Source organism: Aptenodytes patagonicus, chromosome 2, assembly GCF_965638725.1.
Source record: "Aptenodytes patagonicus chromosome 2, bAptPat1.pri.cur, whole genome shotgun sequence".
In the NCBI taxonomy this organism is placed as follows: domain Eukaryota; kingdom Metazoa; phylum Chordata; class Aves; order Sphenisciformes; family Spheniscidae; genus Aptenodytes; species Aptenodytes patagonicus.
Window position 1 is genome coordinate 54879538 of NC_134950.1, and position 18302 is coordinate 54897839.

Sequence of the window (18302 nt, forward strand, 5' to 3'; positions counted from 1 at the left end):
GCATTTCCTGTACTCCATTCTCTATCTTACAGGTCCAAAACTAAATGAGTGTGGCTGAACAGAAACACTCTGAACTCTTACGTGCAGCTCTATAGTGGAAATGCACAAAGCACTGGTTTCTGTAACAATTAAAAATTTCCATTCTGTGATGTACAGTAATTTCCAATACGGACTTATTTTGGTTGAGCTGAATATACTCTTCAGAAGAGTTTATGAAACGTCTGGCAATTTTCTTAGTATTTCTTAGTATATCTTTACAACGCTGCCTTCCATGTGAACCATTAAGCACACATTTTTTACCATTGCATTTCTCTAGTGACATGGTAGGATAAATTCATGCTCCCATAGCTGATCCATTATGAATCAACTTTCACAGTTTTTTTTCCTAACGTAGTTTCATTCTTTTAACTTACTGACATGAGTTTTGGGAAAGAAAATAATTTTGGAAGAAGATTGCCCACTTCAAGTATTCCAAAAACATTGTTTTTATGTAAGTGGACACTAGAGACTTAGTCTCCTGAAATTTGTGCTGAAGTAGCAAAGGGAAAGCAATTTAATGCCAAACACTATTCAGATAATGGCAAACAGTTGCACCACGTTGTTGCATTATATCATCAATGAAAAAATTCCCTCATTAGAGAGGAATTCATTACAGAAGAACTCTGAATGTATCCGTGGCTTCCTTTGCTGTCCTCCAAACTTCAAAGCTACTATCTGAGGTTCTTTTGATACATTGGCAAGGTATTTCTTAGGTAAGGCTAAGGTAGCATGCACACACATTTGCAGAAGAAATAGGTTCTGCTTACTTTAAGAGTGTATTAATACTCTTTAAGAGTCACACCTGTTTCTGTGAGAGGATAGGCATTCTCTATCTGCTACACTGGAGTCCATAGTTTCAAAAAGTTGTGGTTGGTGAGGAAAGTGAAGTGATAGCGTCTCTGCCATTTACTGTATAAAGGCAAGTATGACTTAACGGTACTGCCAATCGTAAGATTTCACTTTCATTGCCAGGGAAGTTAAGTGCGGCAAAGACAGGGTGCACATAGAAAACACCCCTTGAAGAACACCAGTGAGTTAAAGGGGAGTTATTTTCTAACAATGGGATTCAGCGAGAAATCCTTTGAGTTAATAGTAGAATTTATATTGACTTCAAAGGACTTAGGATCAGACCTAATTAATGTGCTAGGTAAATAGGAGATGTATAAGGCGTTTGTGGTGTTATCCTAAAACAACCCTGACAAGAAGTTATCTGTCATTATTAGTGTTTGATTAAATGCCTTCTTGTTTGTCATTAAGTTTTGATAATTAAGGTAGTGCACTTCATCACTTGTCATAACACTTTTCTTTAGGTTGTCTAGCAGTCTTACATTTCTGGCAGTGGGACTAGAATGGGGGAAGGGGAAGAGAGACACAGATGTTTTAGTTGTTTTTACTCCAGTTGTATAATTCTTTAATTTTTGCTACCCAGGAATCTCTGTGCAGACTGGAGAAACACTGTAGAAGGTTTTAGAATCTGAAAATAGATGAACGTGTGCTATGGATGACATGATAGCATCAGCAGCAATTAAAGAAATAACACTAACAAAATATTTGAACATATTCATGAACAAAAATATCCTAGTTCAGATAAAGTGATTGTCTTCAAAAACTGGCAGAGAAAATTTTGAAACCTCTTAATATTGTATTCATAACAGTGTATCTTTCTCTAATTAAGAGTGCAAAAATACAAAGAAGCTATTGCTCAAATGGAAAGACAGTATGCAGGCAAATGAGATATACATTTTATTCTAAGACTTGATACTCCTTCTGTGTCATTGAAAGAATAAAAAATATTTTTTTTGACAGATTGTTCCTTCAAACCAGCAACATAAAACAGATGAAAATGGTAGGGCTAACCTGGGAGTTATTAGTATTCATGCACCTAGGTAAGTAGTGAAAACTATATGGAAAAAATTTTGAATTCTGAAATGTCGCTTGCTAGATGTATTTAAGCTGCGCATTTCACAGAGTACTTGCCAAGAATTAATCTAGAGCTAAGGTCAAACATTTATTATTTATATGCCGGTGGAAGGCCAGATAGTGAGCTTTAAGAAATGAAGTGCTTAACTAAATTAAATTCAATAGCTGCTTCTTTTGGTTTTCTGAGAAGCTGCTGCTCTAATTTTCTGAATCCTGTTTTTTCTGGTTATGGTAAAACACAGCTTATAATTCTCAGCCCATACCTAGTGCAGATGGTGTCATAAACCAGTTAAAATGTTTGAAATGTACAGGCTTTGGGTGACCAGATCCAGACACTGCTTTCAAAGTAGGAACACATTTTAGGAGTAGTGAAACCCCACTTCCTCTGGGTGCTAGCCATTGTTTTAAAGTATTAGGTAAAGTGTCCAAAAGAATTTTAAATACATATATATTTATTTATTCTTATTTGCAGTAGAACTGATGAAGCCTCATTTCCTGCAGATGTGTGTCCTGTGGCACCTGCTTCTTCATGTCAGTCACCCTGGCTCCCCTTACACTCACATGTCCCATCTGACTTTTCAAATTCATTACTTCTATATCCTCCTCATGTTCACAGTTCTGCTACCCACTCCCTGTATCCCTGACCTTTTCTTGCAAGACTTAGGTTGGCATTAGGTAGCTTAGAAGCTAGCAATAAGTGCTTGTTCTTAAACTTCTGAAGTGTTTCATGGCAGTTAATATTTTTGCATTCATATCTGCAGGATTTGACCCATAACATTATTTTGCATTTGGAAGAAAATCTATTTTAAATGCTATTGATGGTGCTCAGTGTATCTATAATGCCTGCATCTTGATAGAAGGATGATGAGTATTAGTTATCAATATTTTACTGTAGGTTAGAAACAGGTGTGCTCAGTGGTAACATCCTACGTTTTATAGCATAATCAAAACTGGCTGGGGAGCACAGCCTCTATGCGGTTGAATATCATATTCCCATTTTTGTTTAAAAACTTAGGTTTCAAGTTTTTAATACTGTAAAAAAAATTAGTTATTCTATAGCAATGAAGTCATTCTGTACTTGCAATGCACTTTGCTAGGTGTGAGTCGTACGCAGATTCACTCTCTGGAAACTGTCAAAGCAGAATGCTCCTTAGACAGCATTTTACTTAGCTGTGCTTGCTTTCCACCTTACTGTCTTCTGCAACTTAAAGCTGTAGTTGCTCGTGTCTTACAGACAGGCAATGAAACATGATCAAGCTAATGAATATTAAAGCAAAATTAAATTTAATAAGCTAATATCTTAAGAATATCTTAAACTTATGATTTTACTTGTCTAACTTTGCATTAACGCTTCCATTTTTTTCTTCCCTTTACTACCGACAGCTTTTAGATTTTTTTCATCATGCTTTCATGTACATGATTCAGACTTGAAGTCTGTTGAAAATTGTCTTTTCAGAAGAGATATTTTATAACAGTTTTTGTGATTTCTGTATATTTCAGGGGAGAGCACACTTTACAGCTTAAAGCCTCATACAACAAGACCACATTAGATTGTCCTAAAATCATATTAAATGTCCTGCCTGATCCTGAGAAACCTGTCCGCTTGAATGTTAAATATGACAAAAATACTTCTTTTCCAGCAGGAGGTACCTTCCCTGGTAAGTATAAGGATTCTTTGGTGGAAACCAATCACTCAAGGTCTTTGTAAACCTATGAAAAACTATTTTGATGATTCTTCTGGTGTATTTTCTTACTCTTTTTTTGGTCTGTTTTGTCTCAGTTCTTTGTAACAGCCGTATCTGAGATGCCTCTGTAACACCTGGAGAGGAAAGATATGTACATCATCTTTGGAAAGCATTTCAAAAGACCTCTAATTTATTTGTTCCAAATTACTGGCTTTATCTGTCTATAAATGGTAAAACTACAGAATCTCTTCTCTGTCCTTAGTGAAATACCATATTTCAGTTTTTGATCTTCCCAAAAGATGATCTGAGCTAGTTCATGCATGTTTTCCCTCATCTCATTTTCTGTGGAATAGTAACAGAGGAGGTAGCTATGAAATTATACGCCAACTGTGAGCTGAGAGGAACCAAAAAGTGATCAGAAGCATGCCAGGGACAGTACAAAATATTCTTCTCCTTTGCTGTATTCTCTCAGAAAAGGGTGATCTTTGCTCTCTAAGGCTGCTGAGTCATAAAAGAAAAAAAACCTGTCTCATGTTTTATATCCCAGTAGCATTCACAATAAGGAAAACAGATAAAGGAGAGCAAGTTATGACCATGAGGAAACATCTTTTGCTAAAAGCAAAACAGAATTTGAAACCTCTGCTTTTTCCTATAAGGAAACTTTGGCATGAATAAGGGACCTGTACTAACTAATTCCATTAATTCAGGAAATAAAAGTCGTCTTTACAATAACCATGGGAGATACGGTTCTTGAATTTAGCAGTGAAGTATACAAATTTACTAGCCCTTCTTCCAGAAAATTCTCCTCTTTAATTTGCAATAACACAATTTGCACTATGAAACCATGGTACAAAGATACTCTTCAGAAAGCTGAAGTCCTGTCTAAGTAAGTTAAACAGAAAGCAAGTCCATTCTGTCACTTTAAATATAATACCATATTAAGGAAGGCAAAAAAAGATTTCAGTAACAATTTATTGAAATTAAAAAACAAAAAACATTTGAGACTTGGGAAGCCTGCTTTATTTTGTCAGTGGTATTTCTGAAAGGAGAGTAAGGTAGTTTCCAAACCAATTTTTTCTTCCCATTTGATCCCATCCTTGGTTTTCTTTAAAAAAAAAAAAAAAAAATCACATTTGAATCTTCAGTAGATGACTTTTAGACCTATTTGATGAAGTAAATACTAACAGATTTCCTATACTGAATGGTATTCACTTAATTATAAATTAATTTAGGCATGAAATTGCTAAGTTACTAACTCTGATATGCTAATCCTATTTAATTTGGCCTCTATTTGAAAGGAAAAAATTAAGGTGGCAAATCTGATGCAGTTTTCAAAAAGTTTCAGGAGAGGTCAGGGAAACCTTTGATCAGAAGATGTGTTTTCCATACTGGGCAGTTGTTAGAAGGAATATGAAGAATATAATTAAGTCGGTACATAGATAAATGTAGAAATGGGAACAGGTTGGGAACTACATGACTTTTGTACAGGGAAGTGGTGCTTTGCAAATGTGTTTGAAGGAGTTGACAACTGTGTGAATGTGAGTGACCCTGCTGATATAGAGTACTTGGCTTCTTAGAGAGCTTCTGGCAAGTTCCTTAAGCAAAGGCTCTCAAAGTAAGCTGTTACAGGACACTGTCCTTCCTATACTTCCGTCTTTCCTTTGCCTTTAAGTGGTCTTAAAACCAAAAAACATTTCTATCTAAGGAGCGTTTTCAGTTCCGTTGCTGTTTCACAGTGTGATTTCAGCACAAGCATCTGAATTTTCCCCACCTGTTCTCTGTGCTCCTTTGTAAATACTTCTAGATTCCCAGATAAACATCTCTTAAAGGTGACAAAAAAAATCAGAAAATCTGCTTCATACAAATCCATTTGTTGTATCCCAAAGCTGTATGAAATACCTGCAACATCTATTCAAAATTTAGAATAAAAAGGATTTATTTGTAGTTCTAGGAGTTGAGAAGCAGAATACCTCCCACAAATATGAGGTCTGTGGTGTGGGGGCTTGTTTCTTGACCAATGAAGGTTCACATTCAAAGATAATAATTATACTGTCATAATTTGAAGAGCCAGCATTTTTATGGAAAGAGGTTTTTGTTCTTTAAAATATTTCATACAGTGTTAAGAACTTGACTAAATTCACGAGGTATTTTAGTTTTGCCTAGAGGAAGCATACTATAGAACCTTAGAACCACACAGTGGTTTGGGTTGGAAGGGACCTTTAAAGATCATCTAGTTCCAGCCCCCCTACCAAACAGACCTTTTTCCAATGTAGTGCGTAGTATAGGTCAACCAGGTTTTGAGGGAGGAAGAGAATTAAACAGCTTCCTCAGGAGATAGCATAGTATATATGACATTACATTTTTATATAAAATTAGATATTAAATTCTTTATTAACAGCCTTGTATTTAATTAACACCCTAATTATTGGATTTACTGGTGAACTCGGGTACACCTTAGGGCAGGCACTGTAATCTTGGAGGAAGTCATGCCTGAATTTTTCATACACATCAAAGCACAGTCCTTCCTTAAAGTGCAAAATTCAGTTCTACGTGAGCAGTGCAGCTTCAATTACATGCTTGAAATCCACCTGTAACCATAGTGTCAAAGTGCTTAGTTCACATTTTCAACTAGAAGAAGGGTAGCTTTATTCTAGTTTGGATTCCATTTCCTTCAGACCACTAAACTTTCTGTGGAATATATAGGAAAAGCTAAACATTTTTCAGATCGGGATATAAAATGGCAAGTATTTTGACTGCAGGACCAGTCAACAGTAAATGGAGGAGTGAAACGTGTCCCTATATCCTACTTCTAACAGATTTAAGTATGTGATATTAGTCTGTAAGAAGTAGCCAAACTCAGCTTCAGATTCATAGCCCGAGTCCTCCTTTTTATTACAGTGTGGCTAATAGATGGGGAAAAGGGTAGTGGTGTTGGTACAGCCTCTTTCCAACTACTGCGCCTTTCTATCCAGTAGTTCAACGGCTAAAGCACTTGTGCAAGAAGAGGGAGATCTGGATTTCCTGTCCTTAAAGGAAGGAATCAGCTACTTAAATAGCTAATGATTGTTCTTTCCTGAGAGCAAGAAGCCGCCTGGCTTGCTATTTTGATAAGAATGATAATCTGGGAAAGGCAGACTTGAAATTTGAGGGGGTTTTTTAAGCAGTCTTTGGATAAAGTAGGTGGGAGTTTTTTCTAAGGATTGTTACCTGGTCTAATTACAGGGCTAGGGAGAGAAGGTTTTTCATATCTGTTTTTAATTTTTTTGTTGTTTGGGTTCTGTTTGGAATGTGGGTTTTCTGTGGTTTTCCTCTAGGTATGAGGGAGACACAGAAATTCATGGAGTTTGATCTTCTTAATTCAAGAAGAATCTTAATTAATCAATAAAAATGATCTTGAAAAAATGTTGTCTTTCATTCTACAGATTTTGTGATTAGTGTTCTTTCTGAAGATGACAACATTATTAAAAATATTAATCCAGCACGGATTTCTATGAAAATGTGGGAAGCACAGAGCAGCGGAACTAGGCCAGCAATTGATGTAAGTCACCCAAATGCATTTTCAAAATGGATATCAAAATGCCAGCATAGGACAAACATATTTGCAGTAGAAACTTTCCTTCATTTAACTTGGATCAATATCCTGTTCTAGATTTTAAATAACAAGTATTATATATCAATCATATTTGTTTATCAATATCTGTCCTGTTACAAGTTGTCAGACTGTTCAAATGTCAAGACTATAGTAAGGACAAAAATGCTACTCTGCAGAACCTAACTAATAGCAGGGAGACTATTAAAAGTTGCCACCCTGAATTTTGCCAAGAAAAGACTCCAAGAATTAAGAATATGAAGCTAGCTTCTAAATTATAGGTGATCTCGTTGAATTTCTGTATGCTATCAGTACTGCAAATCATTAAGACTTGATAGCATATTACAAGTAAGGTACTTTAACTTTCAGTATATTGCATTAAATTTTTTGCATCTTTTCAGGTTACAACATTTAGCTGTAGTAAAGTGAAGGATGATAAGGAAGATGGCTTCTTTTACTTCAGGTATAGCAGCATTTATTTTATAATTATGTATTTTGTACAGTAAGTTGCATTAGTAGTTTGAAATAGAAACAAGAGTTTTAGGTTTTGATAATAACAATCTGTGATAGAATTAGTATGATACAGTGCTATGAAATGGTAAAAGATATTAGCAAGATGCAATGAACATGAGGATTGAATTCTTCCCTGGATAGATTTGACATTTGTTTAATCTGAGAGTAGAAGAAAGGAGTCTAAGATAATATATTAGAATACATGATGAGAAAAGCTAGCAATAAAGGGACTACATCATCTGCTTGTCATTTGTCTAGTAACATTCCTTAATTCTTTCCAATGTTACATTCAACTGCTGTAGAATTGCAGGCTGGACAAAGTGGACTTAACTGTGATTTAATACCTTCTGTATCTGTGTGTTAATTCTGAACCATGACCTTGGCCCTGTCAGTTTAGTGGTCTTTCCTTGGGTTACTTATTCAGAGATGGTGTCTTAGATGACAGGCAGCAGAACTAGAGTCCATCATAAGCTGGTGCCTGACTGCCACATTCTTTCTACATCTATTCCTGGCAGGCATGCTATGGGGTCAGTTAAATAGTTGTGGTACTGGCTGTTGATTCTAGCTCTTGCCTGCTAGGGGCAGACTTTCCTTCTGCTTTTAGAAAGCAGACTTTAGGATCACCTTAATGCAGCAGATACCACTGTTGCACAGCTGATCCTGGTTCCTGCATCAGAGGAACAGAGGGTGCTGCAGCTCAGCTATGTCAGGATTCCAGGAGCATCTGAGTGGCAGCACTTTAACAGGTGATAGGAAGTTTCCTAACTTGCCTCTCAGCTGTGGCTCTCCTCCCTTTCAGGGCACATAATAGAGTTCAGGAAGCCAGGCATCCAATTTGTAATCCTTGCGAATCTATGTGCTTTCAAGACCTTGATGTAGCATTAAGTCTTCAACACGTTTTTTCCTGGGGAGCAAATTAGCTGTTGCTCAAATCCAGGGTTCTGACCCAGCTTGATATGCAATGCAAATGTACCCCATCTGTAATTCCCTATGTCATATCCAGCCAAGAAACTATCCCATCTGGGAAGGCAGTTGATGAGACCTTTGTTTATTCAGTCTTTTAACTTCTCAGATGGTGTACAGCAATGTAATGTATTTGTATATGAAGGCTTTTTCATTTAAGAGATTACAACTAATTCAAAAAGCTATTTAAGCCTGGCTTTTTGTATCATGACTGAGATCTGTCTTTACCTTGAAGGCACTCAAGGTTCCAAAGCCTGCTAAGGCTGAGTTTGGCAACTATAGCACAAGGAGACTCCCAAATAAGGGTGCAGTTTTGCTTTTAACAGAGCAGAGCTTTCTGTGTGGCTAGTCCAAGGTTATGGAATTAACTTCTCCAGAAACCAAGGATCACTGCAGACTTGCACCAAGTATGAGGTGCATTTCTGTGACCTTGGTCATTCTGAGAAATTCCTGATTATAGGTGTAGTTAAAACATAAGAACTCCCTAAAACATTATCAAAACAAGGCACTCTGCATCATGTATTTGTACCTCCAGAAAAGGAAAACTAGAATGAATGTGCCAATGTGCAGTCATGCTAATAAATGTTCTCCTGTGAAAAGTACTACCGTGGCCAGTGTGATATAAACTAACCTATATAGAGTTGAATACGGAATTATGAAAATCTTAACATTAGTACCTGTAGTTTACTAGTTGTCCACAGATGTCCAGAATTAAAACTCCCAACCTTATTGAAAAATTTGAAAGAACAGACAGTAGGTGGAGACTACCCATTAGCAGCCCTTGTAGGAAAGTACATATTACTCATTGCTGCCAGTGTCTGTGGCATCACTGTCTACCACCTGGTTTCTCTCAAGTTTTCCTGTCCTTGGCACAGTCACAGATGGTTTTCATCTATTTAACGCCAATCAGTAACATGGATGCTATTGCGCAGTCTTACAACTTTCATAACAATTGTGCAATTTCTTCTTTTTCTAAAGCATATGTCTGGTTAGATGGTGTTCAGCCATGAGATCCTAGCAGATTATTTACAACTCAGTCTTTTAATGCATCCTGACAAGGCAGATGCTACTTTACATCTTAACCTAGATAAAATGCAGAAAAGAAGGTAGAATTTTTCCTACTGTATATGAAATACAAAAAGGAAAAATCATGGCCCATTCTAGAAATAGGTAAAGCTTGGGGATTTTTTTTACAAGTTAAGCATTCCAGGAAATCTTGCATCTTACTCCTTCCTAAACAAAATAAGAGGAAAGAAATTGCTTAATGTTATTGACAAGACAGATAAAATGCTGTATGTTGAAAACAAAAATCTCATTAACCAATTCAAGAGTGCCACAAGCCATCCTCTCAGAGAAGTGTCTGAATCTTGGTTAGAGACTGTTTGCATCTCCTCAAAAGTTTCTAAGCATTCGTAAGTCACTGCTATCCGTTGTTAAACACTGCAGCAGTCTTCTGGATGCTGTGTGGCCTTCTTTGCTAGGTGAAGTTCTGTTTATAGCAGCAGAAGTGGACACGTCTGTCTTCCCTTCATATTTTGATGTTAGGGGTTCTTTGCCCATAGTCTGCACTCTGGAACGCTGTAAGGTAGAGTTACAACGCTTTTCTCTCTCGCTATACTCAACCTTGGCCACTGGTCCAAGTTACCCAACTTTGTACACTTTCTGAGTAAGAGAAGGAATTAGCTACTCAGATTTTATGTAAATTCAAACCAAATGATTAAACTTGGAGAGCATTTGTTGTTGTTGCAGATCTAAACATCTCTATGCTCTGTTTCAGTAGCTTATGAAAATTCAATGAATGGAAAGTGGAATGAGGTAGACTTACAGATTTCTGAATAATAGGGCCACGACAAACTTCCTGTCAGCTAGTAGAGACAAACTCTTGGAGGAGACTTTCCTTATCCAAGGAATAAGCTTCCAAAAGCCTTATTCTAGTTCTTGAGAAACTTTCATGGCGTTCCTGCTGAAGGAGGAGTATTACGGAGGAGTACTAAAATACGTCATGCCTGAACAGGACTCTCTAACTAGTTTGGAGTACTACTCAGAATTTGAATTGCTTGCTTGCTTGCATACTTAAATACTTGTCACTTCAATATTGACTTGCTTTTGCTTGGTTTTGTTTTTGGTTTATTTAGGGATAAAGTGGTTCCAGAGAGAGTGGGCATTTACTGTATCCAGTTTACCTTTGCAATGGATATGACAAATATGCTCAGCAGTGAACAGGTTTGAATCTATAATTAATTATATGTAACCAAGAACATGTATTACAGAATCATCTGGGAGAAGTACTATGATACTTTGTAGATTCGGAATGTAAATACTTTCATGTGCAAGCTTTGCAAAAAAATGTATTTTTAGTTTTGATAGTTACTGATTTCAAACTGTTGATAATCAAAATATGTTTTCATTGGTTTTTATAACTAAGCAGAAATTTTGTGGAATAACAGAGCTGCATAATTTGCAACCTAGTAGAACTGTTTTATGGTCATGCTAATTTATTTCAAGGTTGTCAGTAAATTTCATGTGCATTTGTTTCAGTATTTTTTGAGCAACCCATGGGTGCAGGTGAATTGCATCAGTCTATTTTATTTTAGTTTATTTTATTCTTCCTTCTTTTTTTGCTAGATTATAGCTGACGTTGTACCTAATGAACCTGTACGCTTGTTACCTGATTCTTTACCAGCTACTCCAGCAGTTTCCAATGTTCGAACTCTTACTAGCCGTACACTGGTCAAGGATTTATACCTCCATGTAATGGTAACTATACTTTAATACAAAATCATAATTAGGGAAATATGACTGCTAAAAATATGTTGAATTTTCCTGTAAGGCACTGCTGCTATCTCTTTGCAGATTAACTTCACAAAAAAAGATGTAAATCGGTGATTTCCAGTATATGACAGGTGCATCTTGTTTTATTTACATACAGATGACCAAAACTAAAACATGCAGTCCTTGCTGTCAGGCATCTCAATTGAAACCTGTTTCTTGTTGGCACAGCAAAAAAATGTTTCAAGAATAGATTCTAGTGGGAAAACACTTACATATACAGCAGATGTTTCTCTTCGTGATTTTTCTTCCAGGAGACAGTTTCTCTTAGAAATCTTGTATTACAAAAAGTATGGTTTCCTGAACTTTGAACGTTCACAGCGATACAGGGAGATCACTTACCAGTTACTGCCATGGGCAAAACAGACTTGACTTGTGGAAAATTAATTTAACTTATCGCCAATTAAAATAGATTTGAGTACTGAGAAACAAAGACAAAAAAAGTAAAGCAACACCTTCAGCCCCACCCTTTCCCAGGCTCAGCTTTGCTCCAGACTTCTCTACCCTTCCCCAGGCAGCGCAGGGGGATGGGGAATGGAGGTCCCAGTCAGTCCTTAACAGCTCCTCTCTGCTGCTCCTTCCTCCTCACAGTTTCCCTGCTCTAGTGTGGGTCCCTCCATGGGCTGCAGTCCTTCATGAACTACTCCAGCATGAGCCCTCTCCACAGGCTGCAGTCCTTCAGGAAATATCCACCTGCTGCGGCGTGGGGTCCTCCACGCGCTGCCATGTGGATATCTGTTCCACCATGGTCCTTCATGGGCTGCGGGGAAATACCTGCCCCACCATGGTCTCCCCATGGGCTGCAAGGGACTCTCTGCTCTGGTGCCTGGAGCACCTCCCCCACCCTCCTTCTCTCACCTTGGTGTTCCCTCTGCTGTTTCTCTTTTTTTTTTTTTCCCTCCCTTCTCCTCTGCCTGTGCATTTTTGCCCTTTCTTAAATATATTTTCCCAGAGGAACCACCAGTTTGGCTGAGGGGCTCGGCTGTGCCCTGGGGTGGGTTTGTTGGAGCTGGCTGGCATCGGCTGTGTCTAGCATGGGGCAGCCCTGGCCTCTCCTCACAGAGGCCGCCCTGCAGCCCCCCCACTGCCAGCACCTTGCCATGTAAACACAATGCAGTATATAAATGGATTACTTAGTTCATGTTCCAAACTAACTTTTTTGTCTTTTTTACTTACAGGATGAATACAACAACCACACTGGAATTGATCTAGTTGGCAGAATAATAGCAAAAATTAAGAGCCCCAATGAAGATGATATAGAGATCCCACAGTTTCAGGGGAAAGTCAGTACAATTGAGTTTCCATTTGACAGAGGATCAGCTGAAATTGTAAGTGTGACTGAAACACACAGTTAGCTCCATCAGCAATGGATCTAATGAGGCCTATTTTCCTACAGTTTCAAAGTTGATCTTATACCTCATTGTGGTTTGTGGAGGGTTAGCATATATTGTAATCTTCCCTTACTGGTAAGTAGATAAATTGTTTCTTCTCAGTTTTGAAACTGGTTATCCTTGCCAAGAGGGAAGTTCACAAGTACATTCAAAAACTCAGTTAGGGACTGGGACATACAGGGGGATCCAGGATAAGTCTTTTCCTCATTTGAATTTCACATGTAAATAACACTTCACCGATTTGTAGTTAAACGATTAATATTAGCAGTATTTTACATTTTTATTTATCATACTATCTGGCTGTAATATCTTAAGATCATTTAGTCTGACCTCTTCATATATATGTAATTAAATTTTACCAGGTTCTCTTTACATTTTGTCAAGCTAACTGGGCTCATATATACTTTGCAGAAAGGCATTCTATCCTCATTTGAAGAATTAAAGATAAAACTACCACTTCTTTTTACACTTTATTTCAGTCATTAGTGCCCTTGACTGTTAAAAATGCTTGCCTTATTTCAGTTTGAATCTCTGGCTGTAGCATCATGTATACCTCTGAAAGTACTGCATATTGTAGTCACATCATCGCAGTCACTTTTTCTTCAACAAATACAGACTGAATTTTTAAAACCTATGAATTCTATTTGTAACCATTGTTACAAAGTATAATGTAAAAGACAAGTTACAACATGCACATGCACAAAACCAGAAACTGTTAAAAACACACCAAAAAAACCCAGCTGAGTATAGAGCCGCACATTTGTTCTGAGTGGAATGATCACACTATCTCTCTAAAAGCCTGCAGTCAATAGGACTATTCACGTGGTGAAATAGGTATATATAGCTTTTTTTTTTTAAAGTTGCTGAAGCATCGTATAAGAATTGCAGAGCAAAAGTATACGCCTACTTCATTTGGTTCCTCTGGTTGTCACATGTTTTGCTAGCCTGAAATCTATGGAAATCTTCAAACAGTTAGAAGGTGTACTGAAGGAGGATCCAACTTTTTAAAGACATTTTCTCAGCCGCCTCTTCTAATTCGTTCATTGGAAGCAGCTTCCCAGCAGATGAGCATCAGTGTGTGCCAGGTGGAGGCACCACTGCCTTAGCAACAAATACAAAATCTCCCAGGTACATCTTGGAAATCACCACAATAAAATCCCAGTAGAATCACCAAAATCTACAGATCCTACATACAAACTTCTTCATAATATATTTTATTCAGTACATCAGCTGCTTTTATGGAACTACATAGATGAAACTTAATGACACAGCATAAATAATTCTATCAATAACAGTCAAGGACAGAAACATCCAGTTAACATGGGCAAACACTTTTCACTGAATAATCTGTCAAACTCTGGTCTACTCTGATCCATAAGGAAGAGTGACAAAATCTGTATGAAAAGCTAGAAAAATAAAATGCATGGACTGAATAGAAGTATCAGATAAAATTAATAAACTAATTGATCTATGGTGCACTCTGAGTTTCTCGTCTTCTCCAACCATGTTTCAGGAGTAATAAATTAAGTGGTTTGTGAACACGTTTTTCTCGGGCAGGTGGGGTGGGAAAAAGTACAAAAGTATAGGTAAGGGGTCAGCTATAACCACTGGTCTAATAGAGTAGCACTTTTCTCCACAAACCTGGCATTTACACCTGTGGTAGAAATTTCAACAGAAGTTTAAAACTTCATACTGTTAAGGGGAATAATAACCCCATAGAGTGGACTCTGACAGTTCAGATAAAATTACTGGATAATTTCTCAGACTCCTCACCGACGCAGAAATAACAATTTTTTTTTATCTCCGTGTACTAGTAACCTGCTGTTGAGCCATTGTGACCTAAATACTCCAGTCTTGCTTCAGTGACTAAGCTAACAACCTATGTAATGGGGGAGGGGGAGGGGGCATGTTTGGGTTTTTTTTTTTTTGTTTGGCTTGTTTGGGAATTTTTTTTTGTGAGCAGATGCTTTTTCTTTCTACTTATATATTCCTGATTTGTTCAGTGGGTGGGGTTTGCGTTCTTCTGCTTTCTCATTACGGTGATCTGATGAGATCCTACTGCTTTTGACAGTCAATTGCATTCCCCAGTCTTCTATTGGGAGTAATTCCATTTCAGTGAATCCCATCTCTCTTCCCCTCGTCAGGCAGTTTTCAGTTGTCTAGCTTATACTGAGTTCTCTGACTTTAGACAACTCACAGAACTCGTGGAAAGGATTTGTTGGTTGTGATGCAATGTACTTTTCATATGACTAGTAATGGGGAAGGGACACACTAGTGTTTTTTCAAATATCTTGAAATTGTTCCATCTTGTTTATAAATATAATTATGTGCAATTAGCATCAATGTAATGGAGCTGATAATCTGACATGTTTACCCTTACACTGAGGTTCAGGAATACTAAACTTGTTTAATGAAGGAAAATGTTTAGATTTTTATTAGTGTCAATTTTCTAAGGAAAAGATATTTCCACTGCAGACTTCTGATTAAATACGTAGCTGCAATATTTTTGAAAGCCGTGAAGACTATCTTTGAAGGTTATATATCTATCTCTTCTTTTAGGCTGCAACCACCTCTCTCTTGATTTGGCCAGTTGAGTAGCAATTTCTACATGTTAAAGGTGGAAACAGTATGAGTTTTATTATAAGCATTATTCATTTTATGCATGATACCTTTCCCAAAGTAACAGCACATGTAGATCTTACCTATACTAATTTTATTTCTGTTTACCTTTCTTTATGGTTTTGTAATACTTCCTGTGTTCGTAAAGAAAGGCGAAGGATTTAGGTTGTCTTTTCAATAAGGAATTGATAAGAAATGGGATGTTCATGTTAGTGTTTGGATATATATTGTTCATTCATTTGGGACCTGCTGTCTGCTTCCATGGTAACAGCAGTAACTTTAACTCAGCACTGGGAATAGTTTGTTTTTCTTTCTCTGTGTTTATGCATTGGGTCTTTCTTTTTAATGTTCCGTTTGCATTTGTTCACATGCTGAATGAAGTACATCCAAGGAAATCTTGCTTATGGGACAGTGCAGATAATTTTTTTTCTGAGCATATGTCTCTTAAATATATAGCCAAAAATAATAAGACTCTTTAAACAGGTAAAATGACAATCTTAATTCTTAAATAATAAAATAGTTACTGCTAAATCTTTGTATTGTGCTTTTTTTTATTAGGTATAAAAGGCCTTTCCAAGCCAATGCTTAAAACTATAGTAATATTGTATAGACATCATGTGTTAGGTAACTTTCTAAGATTTAGTATTTGAAGAATGTTTATTTTATTTTGTGTATTACTTCAGGCGTGAACATAAACTTATGTATATATGTTTGTTCTATTAGAATCTAGTGCTGGCTGAAAACAGTCCTGGAAGAGATAGCACTGAATATATTCTTGTATTTGAGCCAGATCTGCCAGCTTTGAAAAAACCTTTGGAACCGTACCGTCTGTCATTTATGTTTTACAATGGTATGTTTCAATTACTCTAAAATGCTTGCTTTTCCTTAGAACCAACTATTTTTAGGTCCATAATACTTCTTCAGAACTGTGTCATAGCTTAATAGATTTTTGCTGATGTTTAAACCAACTAAGTATGTTACTGTATTTTCTTCTAAAAATATATATATTTATTTCTGTAGATTTCAAGAAGCAGCAACAGATGGCAGCACTTACAAGGGAGAGAGACCAATTATCTCACTCCATAGGTGTTTACAGAAATTGGTTGGATACTACTAATCAGCTTGTAACTGAAATGAAATGTAAGTTCAATCAAATACATAAATAAATTCCCTGGGAATTAAACTTTTTTTCCTTCAATAATTTTGAGAATATAGAGAGGGAAAGAAAAATCGGTATTGAAATCATGAGATACAGTAATTAGAGAGGAGCGGAAGGGAATATATCTTTGCATAGGCAGGGAAGTATCTAGTTATTTGGATGGACCTACCTATAAAGGGTCTTGATTTGAGGTAGAATGTCTTATGTCAGAACTGTCAAAAGGAGGAATAAAACATTGAAGTTGGTGGTCCGATTCTTTTTTTTTCCATGACTGCCTTGCACTCCCATCTTTGCAATGGATATGTGAATCCTCATCCACCTGGAAATTCAACAGTTGCCTAAAATCTACTTTAGGGAATGAACTATAGATAATCCTCTTTCAAAAAGTTAGTCTTACATTTTCAAAATGTTACTTTTTCCCCCTACATTTGACCCTACGTACATTATTCAAAAGTATTGTGTAGCTAGCTATTCATTGTTTGTTCTTCAGCAAATGTAATCCTTTATAAAGTCTGTTAAACAGCAGAGCAGTGTGAGGGCGGTTGTTTATGGGAATGGGAGAGAGATGAAGGAAACGTTTTCTGTGCGTTATTTTTTTGTTTGAATCATCCTGTCTGTTGATCAGAAGGTTTGTTTTAATAGATGCATCTTGCATTTTTATTTTAAGTAATCACTAAATGTAAATAAAGCATGCTGGAATTAGAAGATGCTACTGTTTCTTGTAATTTTAGAACAGGACTATGTTTCTGTTACTTGCTTACTGCATGTTTCCATTATGGATGCAAATTCGTGAATTCCAGTGTGAAAGGCAAAAAGTTTTGCTTCATATTTGCAGACTTTTGCACATCTCTAGAGAGTAAGTTAGAGCACAACATTATACTTTATGCTTAAATAACATTTCCAAATATAAACCTGTTTGAATAGAGAGAGTGGGAAGCAACTCACCTGTTTACTCATTTGTTTTCAAAATTGCTTCAGTTCAGATATGAGAGTTGAGGAAATAGTGTCCAGGAAGTGGTATCCCATATAGGAGACAAAAGAGGGTAGTGCCAGCTACCACTCTTCCCTTCCCTCTTGCCATTTTGCCTGTGGGAGAACCATTTGGAAAGATAAAATTGCCTGTGGGAGAACCATTTGGAAAGATAAAATTGAGGATGAAAACAAAAAAGAGCTTACATTTTCAGACTGATGCAAGGACTAGCCCCATTGCTTTCTGAAGCTGAAGGAGATGGCAGCTGCTGAAATTGCTTAGAAGCTGGACAAATTACAAGATCTTTGTGGACAAATCCTGATGTTCTGTGCTGAAATTGAGAAGTAGATACCATCAGCTGTGGGTGGCGTGATTCTGAAAAGTTGTAAGAAATGTTCTGTTGCTTTTTAACATTTCCTTACTCGCTGTTGATTTTATTGGTTTCAGGTCAGGTTAAAGAAGCTGAAACAAGAGAAACTCACCTGAAGAGTGAACTGAAAAAACACCAAATTGAATTACCACAGGCAAATACAGTACGGCTTATTTCTTACTAAACTCCATAACATCTTAAAAATAAATGTAATCTTAATATGAAATTGATATCATTATGTAACATTATTGAATC

The 18302-nt window shown here is 36.8% G+C and overlaps 1 protein-coding gene across 1 annotated transcript in view; it reads left to right on the forward strand.

Moving 5' to 3' along the window:
- Positions 1 to 18302, forward strand: part of SMCHD1 (structural maintenance of chromosomes flexible hinge domain containing 1) — a 100278-nt gene that overhangs the window by 67126 nt on the left and 14850 nt on the right. Inside the window, exons 31-40 of the mRNA XM_076329886.1 lie at positions 1846 to 1925; positions 3460 to 3617; positions 7067 to 7182; positions 7635 to 7696; positions 10845 to 10932; positions 11335 to 11466; positions 12717 to 12866; positions 16272 to 16398; positions 16569 to 16688; positions 18125 to 18210. Of these exons, the coding sequence (XP_076186001.1) occupies positions 1846 to 1925; positions 3460 to 3617; positions 7067 to 7182; positions 7635 to 7696; positions 10845 to 10932; positions 11335 to 11466; positions 12717 to 12866; positions 16272 to 16398; positions 16569 to 16688; positions 18125 to 18210 (1119 nt within the window). The remainder of the gene's footprint in view (positions 1 to 1845; positions 1926 to 3459; positions 3618 to 7066; positions 7183 to 7634; positions 7697 to 10844; positions 10933 to 11334; positions 11467 to 12716; positions 12867 to 16271; positions 16399 to 16568; positions 16689 to 18124; positions 18211 to 18302) is intronic.